General features: G+C 45.2%; 1 protein-coding gene and 1 non-coding gene across 3 annotated transcripts; one reads left to right on the top strand and one right to left on the bottom strand.

Moving 5' to 3' along the window:
- Positions 1–3,583: 3,583 nt before the first annotated feature.
- TRIM27 (tripartite motif containing 27) lies at positions 3,584–26,055 on the top strand. 2 transcript variants are annotated; one of them, XM_030802547.1, is made up of 9 exons: positions 3,730–4,374; positions 5,603–5,698; positions 9,136–9,366; positions 17,333–17,355; positions 19,942–20,057; positions 20,190–20,222; positions 21,769–21,795; positions 24,391–24,502; positions 25,158–26,055. In XM_030802547.1, the coding sequence occupies exons 1-9, from the start codon at positions 3,955–3,957 to the stop codon at positions 25,162–25,164; spliced, it is 1,065 nt and encodes a 354-aa protein (XP_030658407.1). In that variant the 5' UTR covers positions 3,730–3,954; the 3' UTR covers positions 25,165–26,055. The 2 variants fall into 2 exon arrangements, with proteins under 2 accessions (XP_003272048.1, XP_030658407.1); XM_003272000.3 differs by having other exon boundaries at positions 3,584–4,374; positions 24,391–26,055.
- Positions 13,624–13,726, bottom strand: LOC115832551. Its single transcript, XR_004028083.1, has one exon. It is a non-coding gene; the product is annotated as a U6 spliceosomal RNA (small nuclear RNA).
- Positions 26,056–26,821: the final 766 nt, after the last annotated feature.

Below are 26,821 nucleotides of genomic sequence, written 5' to 3'. Positions count from 1 at the left end.
GTCTCTACTAAAAAAATACAAAAAATTAGCGGGGCGTGGTGGCGGGTGCCTGCAGTCCCAGCTACTCAGGAGGCTGAGGCAGGAGAATGGCGTGAACCCGGGAGGCGGAGGTTGTGGTGAGCCGAGATCACGCCACTGCACTCCAGCCTGGGCAGCAGAGCGAGACTCCGTCTCAAAAAAAAAGTATTAATAAAATATACCTTTTTTTTTTTTTTTTTTTTTTTTTTGAGACGGAGTCTCGCTCTGTCACCCAGGCTGGAGTGCAGTGGCACGATCTCGGCTCACCGCAAGCTCCTCCTCCCGGGTTCAAGCGATTCTCCTGCCTCAGCCTCCTGAGTAGCTGGGACTACAGGTGTGCACCACCATGCTCGGCTAATTTTTGTATTTTTAGTAGAGACGGGGTTTCACTGTGTTGGCCACGCTGGTCATGATCTCCTGACCTCGGGATCCGCCCACCTCAGCCTCCGGAAGTGCTGGGATTACAGGCCTGAGCTACCGGGCCTATTAATAAAAATTTTATTAGGCCTTTATACTAAAGAATTTGGACAATGTCCCAGAGGCAAAAACCAACAAATAAACAACAACCAAAAAACCCCACAAAACTTTGAAGATGTCTGAGTAAGAAGCGACAGAATGAAAAGCATTTTCTTCTTTAAGAATTTTTAAGGATGATTCTATTCCTTGAGGTGGTATTTGAATCAGTGAAAAAGTAGAAATAGAGAAATTAATGAGAAGGCTGCACGGTTACCGATTCTTTGAAAAATACTTGTAAACTGACACACTGGTGCAATAACAGGTTAGGATGGGTAATGGAAATTACCATGAACGGGTAAATTAAGCAAATCAAAATTCCATGAAATCTGGATGATGAAGGGAAGACAGTAAACACTGAAGGAAGGGGGCCTGGGCATGGTGGCTTCTGCCTGTAATCCCCTCACTTTGGGTGGCTGAGATGGGAGGATCACGACCATGTGAGCCCAGGAGCTCTTGACTAGCCTAGGCAACATAGTAAGACCCCATCTCTTTTTTCTTACAAAATTTATTGAGAAAAAGACAGGTGTAACTTTTTTAAATTAAAAAAAAGGAAGGGGACTGTTAGAGATTGCTAAATGTAAATATTCCCTTTCCTCCTACTCTCACCTTGTTCTACCCAACTCATCTATTTTGTTGTACCTTTTTTAAATTTTCTTTTTCCTTTTTTTTTCTTTTTTGAAACGGAGTCTTGCTCTGTTGCCCAGGCTGGAGTGCAGTGGTCTGATCTCGGCTCCCTGCAACCTCTGTCTCCCAGGCTCGAGTGATTCTCCAGCCTCAGTCTCCAGGGTAGTTGGGATTACAGGTGAGCACCACCGTGCACAGCGAGTTTTTGTATTTTTGGTAGAGACAGGGTATCACCATGTTGGGCAGGCTAGTCTTCAACTCCTGGGCTTAAGCCATCCGCCCGCCTCAGCCTCCCAAAGTGATGGGATTACAGGCATGAGCCACCACACCCTGCCTGTTCTACCTTTCTTTACCCCCAGGTCTCCTGCCTCCAGAGGTAATAAAGGGTTGGTAAGATAAACACAATCAATTCTGAAAAACAAAGCCAAACTCAAGGCTTGCATCCCCCAAGTAAGGGAGAAGATGAAGGGCAGCTTTATCTACCTATCTATATCTCTCATATTTCTGCACTGTATTGCAATGCTTATTAGTCCTTTTTGGAGTAAATGAGAACAGACATATCCTTTAATTCTTACAAATTTCATCGTTGACTCAATCTCAAACCAAGACCAGACTGTGGCGTGGCCTGGCCCAAGTACTCTACATTTTTCTGGAAATGGGCTAGGGCTATTTGGGACTGGATTTTGAACGACTGGGTACTCAAGAGTATGGTTGAGAAGGTGGATGTGGGTTTGGGGCTGGCAAGTCCACTTAGTCCCTCAGACTTCTTGTCCCATGGGGAAGAGGACCAGAGTGGAACTCTCTAAAGCGATGATGTGGGCTGCTTTGCCTACGGAGTACCCATTCTTTATTTCTTTACTTTCTTAATAAACTTACTTTCACTTTGAAAAAATAAAATAAAAATAAAGTGATGGTCTGGAAGCAGAAGCCCGCCTTGCTCAGATAGCAGGATAATATTGAGAAAATCTCAAAGAAAACTAGGAAACACCAAGTAAGGGATAAGAAAGCAACATAAAAATGCTGGAGGTCTACTGGATGATGAGACAATGAGTATTCTGGGACTCCAAGACCCTGGGCCACCGCAGGATTCTTAGTCTCTCTATACTTCAGAAAGGAGCAAGCAATTTTTAGTTGCTACTCAATACAACAACCCTATGTAGTGGGCATTTTATTACTATTTTAATGGATAAACAACCTTATGGTTCAAAAAGTAAAAGATGTAACGAAATCTACTTCTTACTGCGGTACAATTATCATCCCCATTTCACACGAGGAGAAACTGAGGTAAATGAATGGTAAACCAACTTGCTTGGGCACAAGTGAGAGGTAGCAGAACTGGGCTTGTTACTGACACACAGAAATGTTACCATCTGATAATGAAACTTTTCTTTTCTTTTTTTTTTTTTTGAGACGGAGTCTCGCTCTGTCGCCCAGGCTGGAGTGCAGTGGCGCGATCTCGGCTCACTGCAAGCTCCGCCTCCCGGGTTCACGCCATTCTCCTGCCTCAGCCTCTCCGAGTAGCTGGGACTACAGGCGCCCGCCACCACGCCCGGCTAATTTTTTGTATTTTTAGTAGAGACGGGGTTTCACCGTGGTCTCGATCTCCTGACCTCGTGATCCGCCCGCCTCGGCCTCCCAAAGTGCTGGGATTACAAGCGTGAGCCACCGCGCCCGGCCCATGAAACTTTTCTTTTTCTAAACAAAACTCAAGTGCCTACAAATGGGGCTGTTTAATAAAAGGCCTCACTTATCAGGTGAGCTCAGTCGGTGACCCTCCTTATCCTCCAGCCTCTTGGGGAGACCAGGTGTTTGCGCTCCCCAGCACCTACACAAAGCCAGCTTTCTTTCTTACTTTTCTTTTTTTGAAACAGAGTCTCCCTCTGTCCCCCAGGCTGGAGTGTGGTGGCGATCTCGGGTCACTGCAACCTCCGCCTCCTGGGTTCAAGAGATTCTGCTGCCTCAGCCTCCTGAGTAGCTGGGACTACAGGCGCCTGCCCGGCTAATTTTTCTATTTTTAGTAGAGATGGGGTTTTACCATGTTGGCCAGGATAGTCTCGATCTCCTGACCTCGTGATCCACCCGCCTCGGCCTCCCAAATGCTGGGACTACAGGCGTGAGCCACTGCGCGCGGCCAAAGCCAGCTTTCTTTTGCAGGGGCTGAGACCTGGCACCAAGAGGAAACCCAACAAAAGACTAGGGGCCCGGGCCCGGCAGCCGCAGAAGTTTATAGGCCCGGAGCGTGTGGCACCATCTGCTCTTGTGACCAGTGCCCTAGGCTAGAGCTTCGGCGCGATCCGCCCAAGGAAGAGTGGCGAAGTCTCCTCGGCCTTTCCAAAAGGAAACAGCTCAGGCCCCGAGGCCACGAAATATTGTCACTCGCTGGAAGCGCGGGCCAAGCCCCGCCCCCGCGAGCCGCCTCTTCCGCTCGCGCTGGGGTGGGGTTTACGCGGCCGCCGGGATCCGCTCGGACGCGGCCACGTTGTCTTGCGCGCTTTGCCCGCCTGGCCCTGAGACCCTGACCCTCGGCTACCCGTTCCTGCCCCACTAGCGTGGCCGCGAGCCTCTGTGCGCCGGCCGTATTCCCGCGCTCGTTTAGCGGGCACAGGCGCAGGGAGCGGCCGGGCCACTCTGAGCCTTCGGTGCGCGGGCGCGCTGGGATACGGGCCCGAGAGGCGCCGCCCTCCGTCCGCTCGGTGCCTCTTAGGAACAGCGAACCGGAGAGAGCGCCGGAGAGTTGGGCTCCGTGCAGAGCTCGGCGCCGGGGCCCATGCCCGTGCGCCCCCGCAGGCCGGCGCCATGGCCTCCGGGAGCGTGGCCGAGTGCCTGCAGCAGGAGACCACCTGCCCCGTGTGCCTGCAGTACTTTGCAGAGCCCATGATGCTCGACTGCGGCCATAACATCTGTTGCGCGTGCCTCGCCCGCTGCTGGGGCACGGCAGAGACTAACGTGTCGTGCCCGCAGTGCCGGGAGACCTTCCCGCAGAGGCACATGCGGCCCAACCGGCACCTGGCCAACGTGACCCAACTGGTGAAGCAGCTGCGCACCGAGCGGCCGTCGGGGCCCGGCGGCGAGATGGGCGTGTGCGAGAAGCACCGCGAGCCCCTGAAGCTGTACTGCGAGGAGGACCAGATGCCTATCTGCGTGGTGTGCGACCGCTCCCGCGAGCACCGCGGCCACAGCGTGCTGCCGCTCGAGGAGGCGGTGGAGGGCTTCAAGGTGAGGGTGCGGATCCGGGAGGGCGGGAGCGCGAGTCGGACAAAGGGAGGAGAGAGCCAAAGGGGCTTCCCTTTTTCCGCCTAGAAAATGGCTGAGCCGGACGTGTGGTTCACAGCCGTCATTTCCTCTCTGGCCGCTCCAGAGCCTCAGCACTCAGATTTGGAGGAAAACCTGTAGCTGGCGAGGAAGCCAGGAGTGTCCCCACCCCCACTCTCCTTTCTCTATTTACCCCCATGTTTCCTGTCTCACGGACACATGGTACACGAAGACATCCTTTTGACAGTATAAAAGTGCATAAAACCGCGTGCACATCGACAAGCTGCAGACACTCGTACTCCCATCGGCTCTCAGACAAAACGCAGTTGGACGTTAACTGATTTATGCCCATTCCTTGGTCCATAAGCATTTCCCCAGCACTTTCCTGCAATCCGTCCTGGTCTAGAAACTCACAGAAAAGAACAGCTTTTCGCTACTTGAGTAAGTCACTTAACCACTCTGAGACTCAGGAGATAACACAGTTATGACGAATATTGTGGAATCATGTGACTCACAGAGCCCTTTGTGAACTGGCACAGCTAAACAGAAACGTGGAAACAAAGTATTACATATAAAACAGTTGTAAGGTGACCTTCAAGGAGTCCATGATACTGTGTATTTTCTGTATGTTGAGGGCTTCAGGAATGCGTACACAATTATGTTCGTGTTTAAATATGAGTACATTCATGTGTAATCAATCACTTAACATTTATGGACCTTTCAGCTGTATTATTTCACTCACTTTGGTGAGAACTCTTGAGTAGGTTGGGAAGATGGTTGCCCATTTCACACATGAGGGAAATAATAAGTCACGTTAACAGTGTGCCTATGTGGAAGAGCTACAATACAACATAGCTCTAAGCCTCCTACTCCAGTCACAGTTCCGCTAAGTCATGCAATATCCTACCAGGGACAGGTAGATGACTCGTTGTTTAAGATAGACAAATAGTCCTGACGAGGTAGCTGAGTGGTTGAAGCCACAGGCTGCTAAGATAGACACAGATTGCCAAAGGAGTGGCTTGTTGGCCCCTGCGCCCTGAGTCTTTCTCTTGTGGGTGGCAGTGTGGCCTAAGGATAAGTGCCAATTAGAGACCTGGCATCAGGTGTGTGGACTCCATGTGTGATAAGAAGTGCCATGCTGATGCTAAGGTCTACCTAATTTTGAACTGCCCATCTGTTTTGCTTTTCTCAGGAGCAAATCCAGAACCAGCTCGACCATTTAAAAAGAGTGAAAGATTTAAAGAAGAGACGTCGGGCCCAGGGGGAACAGGCACGAGCTGAACTCTTGGTAAGGGTTGTTGGAATTCACAGTTGGTTCTGCTGGTCCTCCCCTCTTCTGTAGAGCTGATGTTAATTCCCTTAAACTTATCCAGCATGTCACCCAGAACTTGTAGGTAGAGGTGGATCAACCGCACATGGCAGTGGGAACTCGCCTGGAGAACTAAGACATTCCCTTACTTTTGGGGAAAGCATGGAGAAGCCAAGTTTGGAACTCTTGGAAATCAGACCTGTCAGTTTACTTTAACCTGCTAACTGCGTAGACCAAGGTTGATCCTTGGCAAAGCTGAGATAGGTAAAATTATTAGATACAGTTAGCTTGCGTTGGTACCATGCTGCAGACAATTGCTAATAGTGGATTTGTGTAATCCCCACTGTTGCTTCTCTTTGGGTTATTCTCCTTTCTTAACAATGCCTTAATTCTGAATTTTTTACTCTGTCCTCTTCCTCCAGTCTCTCAAGGCCTCAACAAGTGGCTGATGTGTTAATTTATATTAGGGGTATATGGGAATTTTTTTATTATTTTTTATTTTTTTGGCCGGGTCTCACTCTGTCACCCAGGCTGGAGTGCAGTGGGGAGGTTTTGGCTCACTGCAACCTCTGCCTCCCAGTTCAAGCGATTCTCCCACCTCAGCCTCCCAGGTAGCTGAGGCTACAGGCGTGTGCCAACAGACTCAGCTAATTTTTGTATTTTTAGTAGAGATGGGGTTTGACCATATTGCCCAGGCTGGTCTCCAACTCCTGACCTCAAGTGATCCACCTGCCTTGGCCTCCCAAAGTGCTGGGATTACAGGTGTGAGCCACTGCACCCAGCCCGGAATTTTGTTTTGAAAAAAAAAAAAAAAAAACAAGGCGGGGCATGGTGGCTCACACCTGTAATCCCAGCACTCTGGGAGGCCGAGGTGGGCGGATCACCTGAGGTCAGGAGTTCAAGACCAGCCTGGCGGTGTGAAACCCTGTCTCTACTAAAAATACAAAAAATTAGCCGGGCGTGGTGGTGCACACCTGTAATCCCAGCTATTCAGGAGGCTGAGGCAGGAGAATTGCTTGAACCCGGGAGGCGGAGGTTGCAGTGAGCCAAGATCGCGCCATTGCACTCCAGCCTGGGCAACAAGGGCGAAACTCCGTCTCAAGAAAAAAAAAAAAAAAAAAAAAAACAGACAAAAAGTACAGAGACATTTATAAATTTATAATATGCATTTGTATATCCACCACTTAAGTGTTTAAAAATGTTTTTTGAACAATAAATAAAACATTACCAATCTCTACCCACTAGAGGTTATTTCTATCTGAAAAGTAAAGTCCCAAACTAGTAGAGTCTAGCGTCATTTTGTCAGTCCTGGTAGGGTGTAGTAAAGAACTTCTGGACCACGAACTCATCCCATGGTGTCCTTAGATCCCACCACTTGCTCTGCCCACACAATCCACTGAGACCTCAGCTCTCCTTTTTGAAAATAGGTCTGATGGAGAATCGTCTCAGTGAGCCTGAGTGGACTCAAATCATTATACACACCATGGTATCCTCTGTGGGAGGATTATCAAAGGGGAGAACAGCCCTTCTCTGAGAAATCAGGGCACCTGGACATGCTTCTAGGCTCTGACACTACTCTGTTGTATAGATGGAGTCATACAACCTCTATGGGCCTCAGTTTGCTCATCTGTGAAACAAGTCAGTTGGACTAGACTAGCAAGGCTAGTACTGCCTTTTTGTCCTCTACAATGCTGTGTGGGTGTGTCTTTGGCTGTCTTCAGAAGAATCGAGTGATTGGAGAGGTTGGGCAGAAATGCTAAGTGGCTTACAATGCAAGAAACAGTCCCATGCCAGGCAGAATTGTCCTACCAAGGTGCCAGTAGCACCCCCTTTGAGAAACACTGAATTAGTTGATATTTAAGGATTGTTTCAGCCTTAATTTTTCATTTCTAAGATTATTTTGTATAGTTTATGTCTTTGAAAGAATTACCCAGCTGACACGAAGTATGACGTTTGAAAAGGATTTACAAACAAAGACATATGTGCATAGTGAGTGTCTAAGAAGGGTGGTTAGAGGGATAGTCAGTAGGGGAAGGTTCTCAGGAGAAGCTGAGTTTGGAACAGGTGTTGGCACATTTTCTAAAAAGAGTCAGATAGTGAATATTTTTAGCTTTGTGGGCTATATGGACTGTGTCACAGCTGATTAGCTCTGTTGTAGCTCAAAAGCAGCCATTGCGAATACGTAAATGCAGGGCATGGCTATGTCCAATACAACTTCACTTGACTCCTTTGGAGCTCGTTGCTGGCTCCTTGTTTACTTATTTATTTATTTTGAGACAGAGTTTCGCTCTTATTGCCCAGGCTGGAGTGCAGTGGCGCGATCTCGGCTCACTGCAACCTCCGCCTCCCGGGTTCAAGCGATTCTCCTGCCTCAGTCTCCTGAGTAGCTGGGATTACAGGCATGCGCCACCACCCCAGCTAATTTTGTATTTTTAGTAGAGATGGTGTTTCTCCATGTTGGTTAGGCTGGTCTTGAACTCCCGACCTAAGGTGATCTGCCCACCTCGGCCTCCCAAAGTGCTGGGATTACAGACGTGAGCCACCATGCTCGGCCTGGCTCCTTGTTTAGAACAAAAGTTTATAATAGAGTCCTGTTGGTGGTGGGGGTGGGGTGAAGAACAAAGGACAGTAAGTTACGGCAAACAAATCAGCACCAAGAGTGAATCATGGGGAGACCACCTCTCCCCCTCCCACCCAAAGCTAGAGACAGCAGTTGGTGAACACCCATGAAGGGCAGACAGCGGGTATGGATTACATATGAAGGGCCCAGGGAAATTGGGCAAGGAAACTTATTGGTTGTTCCATCCTCCATAGGGGACATATCTGACCCTGTCACTTTCCTGTGTGACAATCTTCCATGCTTCCCAGTTGGGATAGAGTCCTTACCCCCAGCCTCCCAGGCCAGGCATGACAAGGCCTTACCTTTTCTGGTCCCTTCCCTCAACACTCATGTGCTCCAGCCAGATAGCACCATTTGTTTCTCTCCCCACTCTTTTACCTGTGCCATTTCTTCTGCCTGGAAAGGTTTCCCGCTCATTGCCTATGTGGTGAACTCTTGTTCATCACATAAACATTGTGTGAAATTGCTTCTGTGAAGATGGTACCAGTTTCTTTCATTGCAGGCTGTCACCCTGTCTTTAATTACCCATCCATGACTACATATTATCACATGAACGTGACTCACTTCTCTGAGTTACTTGAGAACAGGGACTATGTCTTAATAATCACTGGGGTAATTCAGTTCCTGGGCATTATATATCCAGTCAATTAAGACTGGAAATAATGAGTTAGCACTGTGCTTGTTTTATCCATAGTGAGGTCTTGGGGGTCTTGGGGTACGTGGTCACGGGAGAACTATGAAGGCCCTAGAAATGAGCCATTTTTCTCTTTACTGCCTTTCCCTGTCATCTGCATAGAGCCTAACCCAGATGGAGAGGGAGAAGATTGTTTGGGAGTTTGAGCAGCTGTATCACTCCTTAAAGGAGCATGAGTATCGCCTCCTGGCCCGCCTTGAGGAGCTAGACTTGGCCATCTACAATAGCATCAATGGTGCCATCACCCAGTTCTCTTGCAACATCTCCCACCTCAGCAGCCTGATCGCTCAGCTAGAAGAGAAGCAGCAGCAGCCCACCAGGGAGCTCCTGCAGGTAAGGCTTGCAGAGCCCTGCCAGAGCAGCACCCACTGAAAATATCCTCCCTTCTCCTTTGCCAAGTAGTATCCAGGACCCCCTGTCTTCTTTTTAGCTCTGCAGGAATTATAAGAGCTTGCCAAACTCTATATTGTGCACCTTAGAAGGAAACTGTAAACTAGAAGTTCTGGTGCACACAACTTGAATTAGTCAATTGCATTGTCTCATGGAAATGGCAAAAAGAAGACCTGGTGCTTGTGCCTGCCCAGCACTGACAAGTGGTCTGATTACAAGCAAGGCTTTCAACCTTTTTGGGCCTCAGTGACCTCGTTTGTTCAATAATGAGGGGCTTAGACCACATGTCATTCGAAGAGTCTCCTCACTCCAGTATCTTGTAGTTTTAACGTATTACTATAGTCACAAAACAATGAACGCTTGAGCAGGAGTGGTTAGGTTAACTGAGCAGTCCTGTGATTTAACCTTGGTAGAGCAGGTGATAAAGCTGCAGCAGACCTACCCCAGCAAGACTACAGGAAATGAGCTAATGCCTGTCTGTCATTTGCCCATTCAGTGCATATTAATTATTTGCTTTGTGTCAGGCACTATTCTAGGCACTGGGATTAAGTGCCAAATAAGCTTTCCTGAATTATATTTTAGTGTGGCGATCAGACAGTTCTTGTAGGTATTTGATAAAAGCCATTAAAAATGGATGATGGCGGGCCAGGTGTGGCGGCTCACACCTGTAATCCCAGCATTTTGGGAGGCCAAGGCGGGTGGATCACAAGGTCTAGGAGTTCGAGACCAGCCTGACCAAGATGGTGAAACCCCATCTCCACTAAAAATACAAAAACTTGCCAGGCATGGCCGTGTGCCTGTAGTCCCAGCTACACGGGAGGCTGAGGCAAGGACTTGCCCGAAACCAGGAGGAGGAGGTTGCAGTGAGCCAAGATCGCACCACTGCACTCCAGCCTGGGCAACAGAACGAGACTCTGTCTCAAAAAAATAAATGAAAATAAAAATGGATGATGGCATAGGGCAAGGGTCAGCAAATTATGGTTCATCACCTGTTTTTGTGTGTCCTGGGCAATAAGTATGTTTTTTTTTTTTTTTTTCTGAGACAGAGTCTTACCCTGTCGCCCAGGCTGGAGTGCAGTGGCGTGATCTCAGCTCACTGCAACCTCTGCCCTTCGAGTTCAAGCGATTCTCCTGCCTCGGCCTCCCGAGTAGCTGGGATTACGGGCATGCGCCACCGTGCCCGGCTAATTTTTTGTATTTTTAATAGAGACGGGGGTTTCACCATGTTGCCCAGGATGGTCTTGAACTCCTGACCTCGTGATCCACCAGCCTCGGCCTCCCAAAGTGCTGGGATTATAGGCGTGAGCCACCGCGCCTGGCCATAAGTATGGTTTTTACATTTTAATTTTAATTTAATATTATTTATTTATTTTGAGACTGAGTCTTGCTCTGTTGCCCAGGCTGGAGTGCAGTGGTGCGATCTTGGTTCACTGCAGCCTCCGCCTCCTGGGTTCAAGCGATTCTCCTGCCTCAACCTCCTGAGTAGCTGAGATTACAGGTGTACACCACCACGCCTGGCTAATTTTTGTATTTTTAGTAGAGGTGGGGTTTCACCATGTTGGTCAGGCTGGTCTTGAACTCCTGACCTCGTGATCTGCCCTCCTTGGCCTCCCAAAGTGTTGGGATTACAGGTGTGAGCCACGGCGCCTGCCAGTTTACATTTTTAAATGGTAAAAATCAGAAAAATGTATTTCTTTTTTTCTTCCTCTTTTTTTTTATTTTTTATTTTTGAGACAAAGCAAGGAGGGAGTCGACAACATAGTAATGCAGTTGAGGTCAAATAATATCAAAGCTGATACCCATTTGATTCAATAACATGACCATCATTGGTGACCATATGTAGAACTACCACAATGGAATAATTGGGGCAGGAGCCACATTAGGGGGAGTTGAGTAGTGACTAGATCGGGTGACTGGAGACTACACAAGTAGATGACTATTTCAAGTACAGCTGTTAAGGGGATGTAATAAAATACTTAGAGATGAGACAGGATTATGGAGTTTTATCTGGAGGGGTTAGTTAAAGAAACTAGAAGTTAGACATATTTTCAAAATACATATGGAAAGGAGTCTATGTTGCAAAGTTTCCAGGTGAGGGAGAACACCGAAGCCACAAGAAACCATATACTGGCCGGGCCCGGTGGCTCATGCCTGTAATCCCAGCACTTTGGGAGGCCGAGGTGGGCAGATCACCTGAGGTCGGGAGATGGAGACCAGCCTGACCAACATGGAGAAACCCCATCCCTACTAAAAATACAAAATTAGCCAGGTGTGGTGGCGCATGCTTGTAATCCCAGCTACTCAGGAGGCTGAGGCAGGAGAATCGCTTGAACCTGGGAGACAATGGTTGCAGTGAGCCGAGATGGCGCCATTGCACTCCAGCCTGGGCAGCAAGAGCGAAACCCTGTCTCAAAAAAAAAAAAAAAAAAAGAAGGAAGAAAGAAACCATGTGCTGATCAGCAATGTGCAGTTCCTGAGAAGGCAGGCAGAAATGAGAACTAAAGTACATATGCCAGGAATTAGTTTCAGAGAGTCTTCTGTTGTATGGGAAGAAATGATTGTTTCAGAGTATGGGAAAGACAGTCGGTCCGCGAGAACTAGTAGGAGTATTTGGTCAGTGCACATCTATTTATAGTGTAACCATTCTGCCCTGCTGTGTAACTTTCTATTTTTTTTTTTTTTTTTGAGACAGAGTCTTGCTCTGTTGCCCAGGCTGGAGTGCAGTGGTGCGATCTTGGCTCACTGCAACATCCCCCTCCCAAGTTCAAGCAATTAAGTAAGCAGATGGTCAGTCTCGTCCAGGATTGGGGTTTTGCAAGATGGACCTGAGTTTTTTTTTTCCTTAGTTTTTATTGTTGTTTGAGACAGGGTCTCACTCTGAAACCCAGGCTGGAGTGCAGTGACATGATCATGGCTCACCGCAGCCTTGACCTCCCCAGACTAAGATGATCCTCTCACCTCAGCCTCCCAAGTAGCTGGGACTACAGTTGTAAACCACCATGCTTGGCTAATTTTTGTAATTTTTGTAGAGATGGAGTTTTGCCATGTTGCCTCGGCTGTTCTTGAACTCCTGGTCTCAAGCAGTCCATCTGCCTCAGCCTCCCAAAGTGCTAGGATTACAGGTGTGAGCCACTACATCCAGCCTTCTTCATTTTTTTAATTGTAAAATGTACGTAACCTAAATTTCACCATTTTAAAGTGTAAAACTGGCACAAAGTAGCATTTAGTAAATCCACAGTGTTGTACAATTATCAACCACTGTCTGGATCTAAAACACTTTTACCACCCAAAAGGAAACCTAACACTATTAAGCAATCACTCCTCATTTCCTTCTACCCCAACTCCTGACTCTATGGATTAGTCTATTCTAGATATTAGATATAATTGAAATCATACAGTACGTAGCCTTTTTCTTTCACTTAGCATACTTTTTTTTTTTTTTGAGGCAGAGTTTCACTCTTGTTGCCCAGGCTGGAGTGTAATGGCACAATCTCGGCTCACTGCAACCTCTGCCTCCCAGGTTCAAGCGATTCCCCTGCCTCAGCCTTTCGAGTAGTTGGTATTACAGGCATGCGCCACCACGCCTGGCTAATTTTGTATTTTTAATGGAGACGGGGTTTCTCCATGTTGGTCAGGCTAGTCTCAAACTCCCGACTTCAGGTGATCCACCGGCCTCAGCCTCCCAAAGTGTTGAGATTACAGGTGTGAGCCACCACCCCCGGCCTGTCAATAACTTAGCATACTTTTTTAAAGATTCATTCATATTGTAATATGTTTCAGTACTGGCCGGGCGCGGTGGCTCACGCCTGGAATCCCAGCACTTCGGGAGGCCGAGGCGGGCAGATCACGAGGTCAGGAGTTCAAGACCAGCCCGGCCAACATGGTGAAACCCCATCCCTACTAAAAATACAAAAATTAGCCAGGCGTGGTGGCGCATGCCTGTAATCCCAGCTACTCAGGAGGCTGAGGCAGAAGAATCACTTGAACCTGGGAGATGGAGGTTGTGAGCTGAGATCACACCATTGCACTCCAGCCTATGCAATAGAGTGAGACTCCACTGTTTCAGTACTTTATTTCTCTTTATGGTTGAATAATATTTCATTGTATGGATATATGATATGTTTTGTTTATTCATCAATCGATGGGCATTTTGGTTGTTTGCACCTTTTGGCTATTGTGAATAGTGCTGCTGTGAACATTAAAAGTAGAAAATGATTCACAAATTTGTGTGTTATCCTTGTGCAGGAGCCATGCTAATCTTCTGTGCATGGTTCCCATTTGAGGATACCTGCTGCTGAAGCAAGCGCCATAATTAAGATTTTAAAACCTTTTTTTTTTTTTTGAGACAAAGTCTCACTCTGTTGCCCAGGCTGGAGTGCAGTGGCACAATCTCAGCTCACTGCAGCTTCCACCTCCTGAGTGAGTCTCCTGCCTCAGCCTCCCGAGTAGCTGGGATTACAGGCACACACCACTACACCTAGCTAATTTTTGTGTTTTTGGTAGAGATGGGGTTTCACCATGTTGGCCAGGCTGGTCTTGAACTCCTGACCTCAGGTGATCTGCCTACCTTGGCCTCCCAAAGTGCTGGTATAATAGACATGAGCTACTGCGCCTGGTCTAAAGCTTCTTTTTTTTTTTTTTTTTTTTTTTTTAAGAATATTTTTTTAAGCAGATGGAACATGAAACTGAAGGTGGATGATGAGGAAAGTAGAGAAAGAAAGAAGTCATGGACTCAATAAGGGAGGAGGGGCTCCATGAATATCAAAAAGTGTTTATGCTGGAAGTCACTGAAAAGCAGGATAAATATTACTTAATGGGGCAATACGGAGGCATTCCCATTGAGATCAGAAACAGGCCAGATGCCCAGTATCATTTATCTCTATTTAACACTGCATTAAAGGTTGTAACCAGTTCAGTTAAATAAAATAATTATAGGTATATAAATTGGGAAAGAAGTTAACATACAGAAATCAGCAGCCTTCATATGCCAGATAGCAGCCACTAGAAGACATATTAGAAGAGAACATACTGTTTCCATTTGCAAAAAAACAAACAAAAAAAGCAAGTGATAAAATTATCTGAGAATAAATTTATAAGAAATATACAAAAACCTATGTGGAAAAAATTATAAAACATTCAAACATTCCTGAAAGACAAAATAAACTTGAACAAATAAAAGAGATATCACTTGTTCTTTGATAAGACAAGGAAAGCAAGTTGTCCTTCACATTCATAAATGCAGTTTGTTTCTTTTTTTTTCTGTTACTCGGATATATTGTGTAGTGAAGTCTCGGATTTCAGTGTAACCATCACCCAGGTAGTGTACATTGTACCCATTAAGTAATCTCTTATCCCTCATCCCCCCTCCCAACCTTGCAATTTCAACAAAAATACCAACGAGCTCTTTTTCTGGATCTAGACAAATTGACAGTCAACTTCAGATAGAAAAATAGGCACTTAATGTGCACATATAAAATAAGCACATATTATTATGTGCTTATTTTTCTGGGATAGGCTGGTTGCAGTGACTCACACCTGTAATCCCAGTACTTTGGGAGGCCAAGGCAGGTGGATCACCTTAGGTCAGGAGTTCGAGACCAGCCTGGCCAACATGGCAAAACCCCGTCGCTATTAAAAATCCAAAAATTAGCCAGGTGTGGTGGCCCGTGCCTGTAATCTCAGCTACCTGGGAGGCTGAGGCAGGAGAATCTCTTGAAGCCGGAGGTGGAGGTTGCAGTGAGCTGAGATCGCACCATTGCACTCCAGCCTGGGAGGCAGATCAAGACTCTGTCTCAAAAAGAAAAAAAAAAAAGCTGGGCTAGATCACTAGAGCCCAAGAGGTTGAGCCTGCAGTGAGCTATGATTGCACCGCTGCACTCCAGCGTGGGCAACAGAGCAAGACTCTGTCTTAAAAAAAAAAAAAAAAAAATAGGTGGGCTACACTGTGAAAGAAGAGCTCTGAGGGAGAACTGGCCCTACTAGATATTACACCATATTTTAAAGCCCATATAATTAAAGCAGTTGGTATTAGTACAAGAAAAAAGCACACACACATTGTAACCAGTCAAAAGATGGTATTAAAATTGAATATTTGCCACAATTATCACAAATACAAGTGATAGTTCTAACATAAAAAGACCTTTTAAGTACTGAGAGAGAAAAGACCAAAATTCTAGAGAAAAATGAGTTAAAGGCACAAATAGGCAAGCTGCAAAAGACATAAATTGCTTTGTGAACATGTGAAAAAATGCTCAGCTGTACTTATAATAAGAGAAATGGAAACTAAAACCACACTAAGATACCATTTCTTACTCGTTACAATAGCAAAAATTTTCAACTTAATAACACTGTTGACGAAGTGTGGCAGAGACACTCATATGCCAGTGGGCTGGTGGGAATGCAAAATCATATGACCCTTTTGGAGGAGAATTTCTCAATATTTAACAAAACTGTATGTGTGTGTGAGTATGTATACACACAGTTAGAATTAACAAATAATTTTTTTAGGAAGGGTACAGGGAGGAGAGATGAGGAGAGATTGATTAATGGGTACAAATACACAGTTTGATAGAAGAAATAAAACCTAGTGTTTGATAGGTCCGTAGGGTGACTATTTTATAGTCACCTATTTTATATTCCAAATATTTTATAGTCACCTATTTTATATTCCAAAGTGACTAGAGGAGAATAATTGCAGTGCTTCTTGCATAAAGAAAAGGCAAATACTTACGATGTGATGGATATCCCAATACACTGATTTCTTTACAAATTATGAATGTGTTAAATTATCACATGTACCCCCAAAATCTGTATGTCTGTTATGTATCAATAAAAAATTTAAAAAATCTAAGAATTTACTTTGAAGATATAACTAAGTATGAAAATTATTTGAAAATACATGTGTACAAGAAAACTTGCTGCAACATTTTTATAATTGAAAAATACTGGAAATAGTCTAACTTCGAAACCTACAAGATTGTTTTAGTTAATTGTGCACATATACACTATGGAATACTATCCAAGTTAAAAAAAAGGAAAAAAATGATACCTATGAACTGATACGGAGTGGTTTTCAGTATATATTGCTTTGTGGAAAATAAAAATGTAAAATAGAGAGTATGCTACTTTTTTTTTTTCCCTGAGACAGAGTTTCACTCTTGTTGTCCAGGCATGAGCCACTGCACCTGGCAAGAGTATGCTACTTTTTGTGTATGAAAGAAGGGAGAGGCCACCGCTGGCTCACGCTTGTAATCCCAGCACTTTGAGAGGCCGAGGCAGGTGGGTCACCTGAGGTCAGAAGTTCAAGACCATCCTGGCCAACACGGCAAAATGCCGTCTGTGCTAAAAATACAAAAATTAGCCGGTCGTGGTGGCAGACACCTGTAGTCCCAGCTACTCAGGAGGCTGAGGTAGGAGAATTGCTTGAACCCAGGTGGCAGAGGTTGCAGTGAGCCAAGATCGCGCCATTGCACTCCAGCCTGGGCTACACAGAGTGAGACTCCGTCTCAAAAAAAAAAAAAAGAAAATATACTGGAGTTCTTTGAACTAACAGCTTTTCTGTGTATTTGAAATTATTTCATAATAAAAAGAAAACAAGCTGGACAGGTAGGCAAGCTTGAGGTCCAATCATAGGATGCTTGAGTTAGTAAATTTGAAATCCTGAGGTCCTTGACCAGTGGATGGTGGGTACTGAAGGAGGGTGTGGGAAATGCTGGTATAGCAAATAGTATGCATCCCATTTTCCTCTGCCTGCCTTTTAGCTCAACACTGAGTTATGTTCCAGTGATCCTTTTCTCCCTAATTTCTCCCATGAGAGCCAGTCTGTAATTGGTTTTTCAACAAACATCTGTGAAAGAAAACTGAAGTTATAAATGACTTCTCATGGTTTTTTTTTTCCTTTCTCTTGCAGGACATTGGGGACACATTGAGCAGGTATAGTTTTCTGTTTCCATAGTGTTAAATCAAATATGAGAAGACTGTCTCCTTCACATTTGTAAATCCTGAAAGGAGCCCTGAGCCTGAGGATGGACATCTTATCAAATTGACACATATCCCTGAAGAGAGTCACTAGTATACAAAGAATTAGATGAACCACAGCTCTACTCAGTAAAATTCAGGAAGTAGGAGGTTCACGTGGGAGGCTGCTGGTGGATTAGGGGGATGAGGACACTTCCATGGAGAGGGTGTGGCCTTACAGGGACCTGGGCTGAATATAAGGGTAGTTTATGTCTGTTGCTTCCTATACATTTCAGAATCCTTTCCCCCTTCATTATCTCATTTGTTTTTTTTTCTATAATGGGGAAATAAAGCCTAAGAAAGGTGTGACTGGCCTGGATTTACATAATTACTGATGAGCCACCTGGATTCTGGCTCTTATTCTTACTCTTGCTATTTCTCTATGTTCCATCAAAAAAAAAAAAAAAGGAAGAACTCCCTGGCAGCTGGAACACGATCAAAGAGGGAGAGCTTGGAGGGGGCAGTAAGCCAGGGCAAAGCTGTTTTGCAGGATGGATGACGAGGCAAGTGGGATGGGCCTTGGGAACCTCATGTTTGGTGCAAGAATGCCTTCAAGGGTGGAAACTGACTTTGAGGAAGCTGTACTGTGAAGGTGATTAAGACCCTGAATGGTGAAAACCTTCTAAAGCAAAATGCAGCTTGACTATGTGGGAACATTTAAGGAGATTGGGGAGGTCCTTATAGATGGGGCAGTTTGGCTGGGAGGCCTGTGTTGATAGAATCACGTTGATGGAATTGAGGTTCCTGAGGGACCCTAGGATGGAGATAAGATGGAGTTCATACCAGTCCCAGCCAGATGACCCAAGCAAATAATACTGTTACCTGCTACTTTATGATGCCAGTCTAGCTCTGACCTAACGTACAGAGTTAGCTGCCTCAGACCCTAGCAGTTTGTGACATTAAGGATTGAATTTGGCTATATAAGATAGGAAACCCAAAATTTTATTGGCTTAAGGCTTAAACATAATAAAAGAAATGTGCAGGTTGGGTGCGGTGGCTCACACCTGTAATCCCAGCATTTTGGGAGGCCAAGGCAGGTGGGTCACCTGAGGTCAGGAGTTCGAGACCAGCCTGACCAACATGGTGAAACCCCGTTTCTACTAAAAATACAAAAATTAGCTGGGCGTGGTGGTGCATGCCCAGTTACTTGGGAGGTTGAGGCAGGAGAATTGCTCAAACTCGGGTGGCAGAGGTTGCAGTGAGCTGAGATCATGCTACTGCACTCCAGCCTGGGCGACAGAGCCTGACTCCATCTCAAAAAAAAGTTAAGAAATGTGCAGATAGGTAGTCTGTGGCTAGTATAGTAACTCCAGTGATCCTCAGAGACTCAGGTTTCTTCCCATTCACTCTTCTACCATCCCTAAGGTATGGTCCTCATACAGTCCATGATAGCTGGTAGAATGCCAACCAAGAAGAATGAGATAAGTCCCATCACATTACTTTTTTTTCTTCTTTTTTTTTTCATTTTTATTTTTTGTAGAGGCAGGGTCTCACCATGTTGCCCAGGCTAGTCTTGAACTCCTAGCCTCAAAGCAATTCTCCCACCTTGGCCTCCGAAAGTGTTGGGATTGCAGGCATGAGCCACTGTTCCCAGTCGTGTTACTTTTTTAAGTAGACTTCTCAAAACACCATGAGATACATCTTAACTCTCATAGGCCAGAACTTAGTCACAAGGTCACATCTAGCTATGAGGGACTGGGTAGCTGTGAGCCATAAAAGGCAGAAGTTGGCAGAAGGGGTATGGGATAGGCAACTGGCAGTCTTTGCTATAGACATCCTTGCAGGGCTAGGGAATTGGGTATTGTACCCCACAGTGCCTTTCTATCTGAACATGTCATTCTCTCCATATTTGGGAACCTGAGAATTCGGGTTAATTGCCCACCATAAATATCAAGGACTGTCATGGAATCTCGTGCTTTCTGGCAAAGTCAGCCTCATATGTAATTCCGTAAATCTTTTTGAGTACTTAATATTTGAAAAGCTGTGAGCTAGGTGCTTTAGGGGGGTATGAGAATGAGTACAATATCTACCCTATTTTGGTCTAGAGGATCATAGCTCAGGAAGAGAAGGTAGGAAAAGCTGTAGTGGCTGATTTTAAAGACTGTCCATGTACGCTAGACAGTTTAGCTTAGCCCCTGTCCTAGTTCCTGGAAGGTCATGGAATTGGGAAAAATAATTTACTCGGGCCGGACGCGGTAGCTTATGCCTGTAATCCTAGCACTTTGGGAGGCCGAGGCAGGAGGATCACCTGAGGTCAGGAGTTCGAGACCAGCCTGACCAATAATGGAGAAACCCCATCTCTACTAAAAATACAAAATTAGCTGGGTATGGTGGCACATGCCTGTAATCCCAGCTACTCAGGAGGCTGAGGCAGGAGAATCGCTTGAACCTGGGAGGCGGAGGTTGCGGTGAGCTGAGATGGCGCCATTGCACTCCAGCCTGGGCAACGAGCGAAACTCCATCTCAAAAAAAAAAAAATTTACTCATGTTTTTTAAATTTAGGGCTGAAAGAATCAGGATTCCTGAACCTTGGATCACACCTCCAGATTTGCAAGAGAAAATCCACATTTTTGCCCAAAAATGTCTATTCTTGACGGAGAGTCTAAAGCAGTTTACAGGTAAAGTGAGGAGAGGTGTCATGAGGGGAAATGGATTTATACTCAGTATCTGCATATTGCCTGATGAAAGGATATATTTTCCAGCCAGATAGTGGGATGCAAACTGAATATTTTCTTGTTTTCTTTTCTTAGAAAAAATGCAGTCAGATATGGAGAAAATCCAAGGTAAATTTATCTACCTACTGGGCTTTTGATGTAAAGTTGCTTGGAAAAAAGAACACCTGCACTGAAAGTGGGAAACATGGGATAAGGGTGATACCCATTGGCCAGCCATCCCTGATATTTTACATCTTCCCTTTGGTCTTAATTAATTTTCTTAATTAACAGCCTCTTGTTCTAATTTGAAGTCTGTTAACTGTATTTAGTCAATCCTGAATCTGCAGTGATGGAGGAGAAAAATAAGCCATCCAAAAATTAATCAATCTAGAATTAATTTGATTGTTTACTTCGGAAAGAATGAACAAAAACTACCTTGGATACGTTTCACTTGAGCCAGTGTTTATCATTTTAATTTACTGAGTTCCTACTGCTTGTGGGCACAGGTGCCAGCTCGGGCTGGAGGAATCGAGCAACGCTGACAGGCAGCACCACCAGGGACGTGGTTAAGAGCGGGCAGTCAGGAGTCAGGCCGCCTGGGTTCTGGGCCTACCTCTACCACTTAGTAAGGATTCAACAAGTAATTTCCTCATCTGTAACAGAACAGTAATAGTTCTTACCTTCTAAGTTTTAAGAATTAAGGTTAGTTACCATTTCTAACACTTCTAGAATAGAACCTGAGACATAAATAAGTCCTATATTTATGTTTATTAAATCGTTCTAGGCATTTGGAGAAGCTTTTCCAAATTAAAATTTTTCTGCTCACGAGCCACGTTCAGTAAAGAGTTGGCCATATATTATTCCACCCAGGAATACTAAAATTCCTGGGCAGCCTGCCGGGCTCTGAAATCCTTATATGTAGGTAAACCCTTCTCTTAATTATTAGAAATTACAAACCCCCACAATCTTTGATAATTTTCTGTTTTATATATGCTGGGTTCTTATTTGCATTGCGTCTATTCAGATACATACTTTTCGGGGCATCTAGCAACATAGAGCTAGTAGATACATGTCCTCTACAAGCAAGACAAATGGGGAGAAACTCCACTCAATACAGTGGGTAATACCAGAAGTGGTTAGTTCAGGCATGACTTTCCTTGATCTGGCTCTTCTTTTCTTGCCACTTAAAAGGCTTAATGGGATAATGTGTGAAAAATTCTGTTTCAACCATAAAGTGCCTTATAAATGAATGGTCGTGTTTACACCAGAGTGTCAGTGAGTGTCACTTGAGCCATTCAGCTCTCGTACACAGATGACTTACGAAACTCAAAAGTTATGTATGACGTGGGGTTGGAACCGCGTTTCCCTCTGCAAAATCAGCTGACTCACTGGAAGGTGGAATTCTTGATCTTGGCTCAGTTTGATCCCATATTCTACCAGTCTCAGGCATGTGGTTATCCCTGTACTTAAGATTCCCAATCCCTCTCCCCTTAAAGCTTTTGGTTGGATGATAGAGCCATACATCATATGAAAAAATTAGTGCATGACTGACAACAGAGGTTCTGGGGTTTCTGGTGGAGACCACTGCTTTATGATGACTAGCCAAAGCCCCCTCAGTTATGTATTTCCTGGAAACCCTCATGACTTCCATAATTTTTCTCTTTTATTCTTTCAGAATTAAGAGAGGCTCAATTATACTCAGGTAGGTGATGAGAGACAAAACCATATAGGGTAAGGAGTAAAAATCCTTGTGAACCTAACTACTATTATGAATGATTTGGAAATTGCTTAGATTTGGATTCTTTAGGTTACATGTATAAAGATGATACACAACAACCACAAAAATTCTCAGTTGTTTCTATGCGTTAACAGTATCTTTGCCTCCTGAAATGCCTCAGAGCTGAAGCCATAGGGTAAAATCAATCTCAGGTATTAAAGCAGGATTATAGGGTGGAAACCACAGTTCCCCAAAAGTAGAACAGAGCTGGTACACTAGTACACTGCTCTGCCTGCCCAGCTTCAGGGTCAAACCATGGTTTGTGACAAGCAGGACTGATTGAGCTCCACTATTACTCTTGAGTGCTAGAAGTCTAGGAGTCTTGTGTCATCCCATCACTGTGCCTCAGAGCAAAGTTTGAAACTCCCCTTCCCCCTCACAACCACTTTCACCCTGCTGTAGAGCCTGGGTTAATTTAACATTGCAGAAGTACTCAAATCTAAGGTGTATTCGTCCCACAGTCACAGTCACCTTCTGTTATGAAGTGTCCTCTAAATGAAGAGAAGGACTTTACATACAGTGGATCTGCAGTCCTGGGTGTGCACTGGCTCTGATCCATATTTAATTTCAACAAGTATTAACTGAGTACTTTGCTTGTATCCTACACTGCCTAATGTGCAGGGTATTTTAGAGGAACAGAAAAGCGTAAGTCATCCTACTCTTGGGGTTTACATTGTCTGGTTGGAGGTATACCCATGACACAAGAAGAAGGTAGGCAACTGTTGTAGACAGATTGTTGAACCAGGAACCAAGGGTTCTGCGGTTCTTGGTTACCTCTGCCAGTTGCCTGTCTTTTGTGAGAGTAAAAATTTGTGGGCTTAAATTTCTGAGGGGTAATGTTTGGGACTCTTCCTCCTGAACAAGATGTGAGGAGCAAATGAGAGAATACATACCAGTATTTTTATGTATTTATTTTATTGATTTTAATTTTTTAAATTTTTTATTATTATTCATTTTAGAGGCGGGTTCTCTGTTGCCCAGGCTGGTGTGCAGTGGCATGGTGATAGCTTGCTGCAGCCTCATTCTCCTGGGCTCAAGTGATCCTCCTGCCTCAGCCTCCCGAGTAGCTGGAATTACAGGCATGCACCACCATGCTTGCCTAATTTTTTTACTTTTATTTTTTGTAGAGACAGGGTCTCAAACTCCTGTATGCAAGCAATCCTCTTGCCTCAGCTTCCCAAAGTGCTGAGATTACAGGCATGAGCCACATACCCGGCCCATTATCAGTGTTTTTGAAGCAGGAAAACACTTGATAGCAAGATGCTGTAATACTAAATGCCAGAGGAGATGACATGGGTCATACACAGTTTTAGATTTCAGAACAGGAAGAGTGTAATGGCCTGGGCAGATTAAGGAAAACTTGGAGGATGCGTGTCTTGGACTGGACGTTAGAAGAAGATGAATAGAGCTTTGATCTGCAGAGTAAAGATCTTATAGAATGGATAAAAGAGTGATTTGGACTGGGTGTAGTGGCTCACACCTGTAGTCCTAACACTTTGGGAGGCTGAAATGGGAAGTCTGCTTGAGCCCGGGAGATGAAGTCTGCAGTGAGCCATGATTATGCCACTGTACTACAGTCTGGGTGACAGACCTCATCTCAAAAAATAAGAAAAAGTAAAAAATAATTTTAAAAGAGTGATTTAAAAGGTAAGCATACCAATACAGGTTCTCAGTCCCTTACCCACAGTTCTAAAATCCCAAATCTCTGAAAGGCAAAACCTTTTTCATTATTTTGTAGGAAATTAATTATAGCATCAAAACCTGAATTTATGTGGTACCGTTTAGAGTCTTTATCCTTCATTATGTAAACATGCATGGATCTCACAGCAGATCTATTAATATTTCATTATAGAATGCTGCACCAGACCCTGCCTAAAACCTGTAATATTCTGAATTCTGTGAAACTTGGGGCCCCTGGAGTTTTCAGAATAAGGGATGATGAGCGTGTAAGAAGACCTCAATTCAGCATATCAGCCAGGCACAGTGGCTTATGCCTGAAATCACATTGCTTTGGGAAGTTGAGGTGGGAGGATTGCTTGAGGCCAAGAGTTCGAGACCATCCTGGGCAACATAGTAAGACCTCATCTCTACAAAAAATTTTTAAAAATTAGCCAGGGTGGTAGTGCACACCTATGGTCCCAGCTACTTGGGAGTCTTAGGCAGGAGAATCACCTGAGCCCAGGAGTTTGGGGTTACAATGAACCATGACCACACCACTGCGCTCCAGCCTAGGCAACAGAGCAAGACCCTATCTCTTAAAATCAGTTCATAATGGATATTGTGGCTTCAGATGTGAAAGAAAAGATACAGGGCTAAAATTCTGTATTTTCAGTGTATTCTGGTAACCAGCTAATCCAAGCAGTAATTTTTGAAATGTGAAGTTTAGAATATATTTTAAATAAAATACATGCAACCTCTAGTGGGAACCTCTTATTCTTGGGAAGGTAGTAGAAAGGCGCTGGGTGTTCTAGAATAGGCTCTCCTGGCCCGCGGCTGACTGTCTTCTTTTTGTCTCTGCAGTGGACGTGACTCTGGACCCAGACACGGCCTACCCCAGCCTGATCCTCTCTGATAATCTGCGGCAAGTGCGGTACAGTTACCTCCAACAGGACCTGCCTGACAACCCCGAGAGGTTCAATCTGTTTCCCTGTGTCTTGGGCTCTCCGTGCTTCATCGCTGGGAGACATTATTGGGAGGTAGAGGTGGGAGATAAAGCCAAGTGGACCATAGGTGTCTGTGAAGACTCAGTGTGCAGAAAAGGTGGAGTAACCTCAGCCCCCCAGAATGGATTCTGGGCAGTGTCTTTGTGGTATGGGAAAGAATATTGGGCTCTTACCTCCCCAATGACTGCCCTCCCCCTGCGGACCCCGCTCCAGCGGGTGGGGATTTTCTTGGACTATGATGCTGGTGAGGTCTCCTTCTACAACGTGACAGAGAGGTGTCACACCTTCACTTTCTCTCATGCTACCTTTTGTGGGCCTGTCCGGCCCTACTTCAGTCTGAGTTACTCGGGAGGGAAAAGCGCAGCTCCTCTGATCATCTGCCCCATGAGTGGGATAGATGGGTTTTCTGGCCATGTTGGGAATCATGGTCATTCCATGGAGACCTCCCCTTGAGGAGGTGAATTCAGGCCAAAAGGGCTGTTGGCTGTAATCCTACGCCAGGCACAAGGCATCTTGTTGCCTTGCCACGTCCTGTCACAGCTGGGTATCCTTACCATGTTCCACGCCCTTGCAGTGGGAGACAGGATGTCCATGTTCTCTACCATCCTTTTCCTTCCCATGCAGATTGTGAAATGTAATGAGATGTATCAAGATATCCTAGAAATAAAAACCAGATGTCCACCTCCAGTGTTTCACACTTTCTGGTTTTACACATTGCTGGAAGGATAAAGAGTATGGATAATCTTTGGATTTGGAGAGACATTCAAGATACTTCCAGCTTCTTGGCTCAGCCTGGCTTCCTCTGGTTCAGCCCCACATAATGATTATGGCGATTCGCTGTCATTTCTGGGCTAGGGCTCCTTTCTAACAACCTAGACTGGAACAAGGCCCTGTCAGCATGGCTCCCTTTATCCCAGTTTTTCCTCTGGGAACAGTACCTCTGCCCCTGATTCCCAATCTGCCATAGTTTTATTAACTCCATTAAAGAAGCCTGTATGTGTTTTGGTTAAGTTACAGTTATTTTACAATAATAGTGGGTAATGGCCCCACCTCTGTTATGAGATAATGTTCTAATCAATGTCTCTGCCTTTGTATCTTTTCTGAGGGCTTTGTCTGCTCCCTTCATTCTAATGAAAGGTGTATTCTAGTGCTGGGTGCATATCATCCAGGATAATATTCTGCCCATCTCCATCCTCTGTTACTAGATCCCTTACCAGTCACATTTGTGGACTGGTGGCCAGTCATATACCATCCCTGGAAGGATTCTGGGACAATATTCCAGGGATTTATTGACTTCTTGGGTCCTTTTCTCCATTTCCTTTGGGGGATGGGGGAATTGACCATTCTTAAGTGCATACTATCAAGGGACAGCTCCATCCCCATGGCCATTGGATCATGAGACACTCTGAAGTCAGAAGGCTGGGGCAGATGATTTCGAGCAAGCCCCCATGATGGTTCTCACTCCTGCTTCTCTTTGGGTACATGCCCCTCTGTTTAAAAATAAAGTGAACATGGATGTTTACATTGTTGTTGCTTTCTGGGTGTTGGTAGGATTGGGTTCACATGTTGGAATGGGTGTGGGGAGAAAATGCTTAATGGTGTTGCTTTCCTATATGGGTCCAAAAATCCCACTGTGGCCAATAGTTTACTTCAAACTGGAAAATAATACCACTTTATCAGTACCATGTCACTGCTTTCTAGTGGTGCTAAGAAAGTAGTGTTGGACATTCATAGCCGACAGTTATTTTTTTTTTTTTTTTGAGATGGAGTCTTGCTCTGTCGCCCAGGCTAGAGTGCAGTGGCACGATCTCGGCTCACTGCAACCTCTGCCTCCCAGGTTCAAGCGATTCTCCTGCCTCAGCCTCCCGAGTAGCTGGGACTACAGGCGCCTACCACTGCGCCTGGCTAATTTTTTATTTTTAGTAGAGATGGGGTTTCACCATCTTGGCCAGGCTGGTCTTGAGCTCCTGACCCTTGTGATCCACCTGTCTTGGCCTCCTAAAGTGCTGGGATTAAAGGCGTGAGCCACCGCGCCTGGCCTCCCTACAGTTCTTATTATATTGGTTAATCCTGTAATTTTACTAGGAAGGTATTTTCTCAAGCCCTTTTTGTAGTAGTGTGCCAGGCATTGGGGTTCCATGGCTGAGGTTCATGAGTTGGTGATACCATGTCCTAATTCTTCATTTATTCATCAGGTTTTAAGGGAAATACTAGAACCAGGGCTATAGAAAGTAGCTTCCATGAGGCTAGATTAGCTTTTGCCGAATATTCTGAGATCTAAATGTATA

The sequence above is a fragment of the Nomascus leucogenys genome, chromosome 22a (assembly GCF_006542625.1).
Source record: "Nomascus leucogenys isolate Asia chromosome 22a, Asia_NLE_v1, whole genome shotgun sequence".
In the NCBI taxonomy this organism is placed as follows: Eukaryota; Metazoa; Chordata; class Mammalia; order Primates; family Hylobatidae; genus Nomascus; species Nomascus leucogenys.
This window is presented reverse-complemented; position numbering and strand designations above follow the sequence as displayed.

Excerpts from the sequence above, each read along its gene's own strand:
- TRIM27 (XM_003272000.3), top strand. The coding sequence starts at position 3,955 with ATGGCCTCCGGGAGCGTGGCCGAGTGCCTGCAGCAGGAGACCACCTGC. Across the intron at positions 5,699-9,135 it reads AGGCACGAGCTGAACTCTTG|AGCCTAACCCAGATGGAGAG; the intron begins GTAAGGGTTGTT and ends TCATCTGCATAG. Across the intron at positions 20,223-21,768 it reads AGATATGGAGAAAATCCAAG|AATTAAGAGAGGCTCAATTA; the intron begins GTAAATTTATCT and ends TTATTCTTTCAG.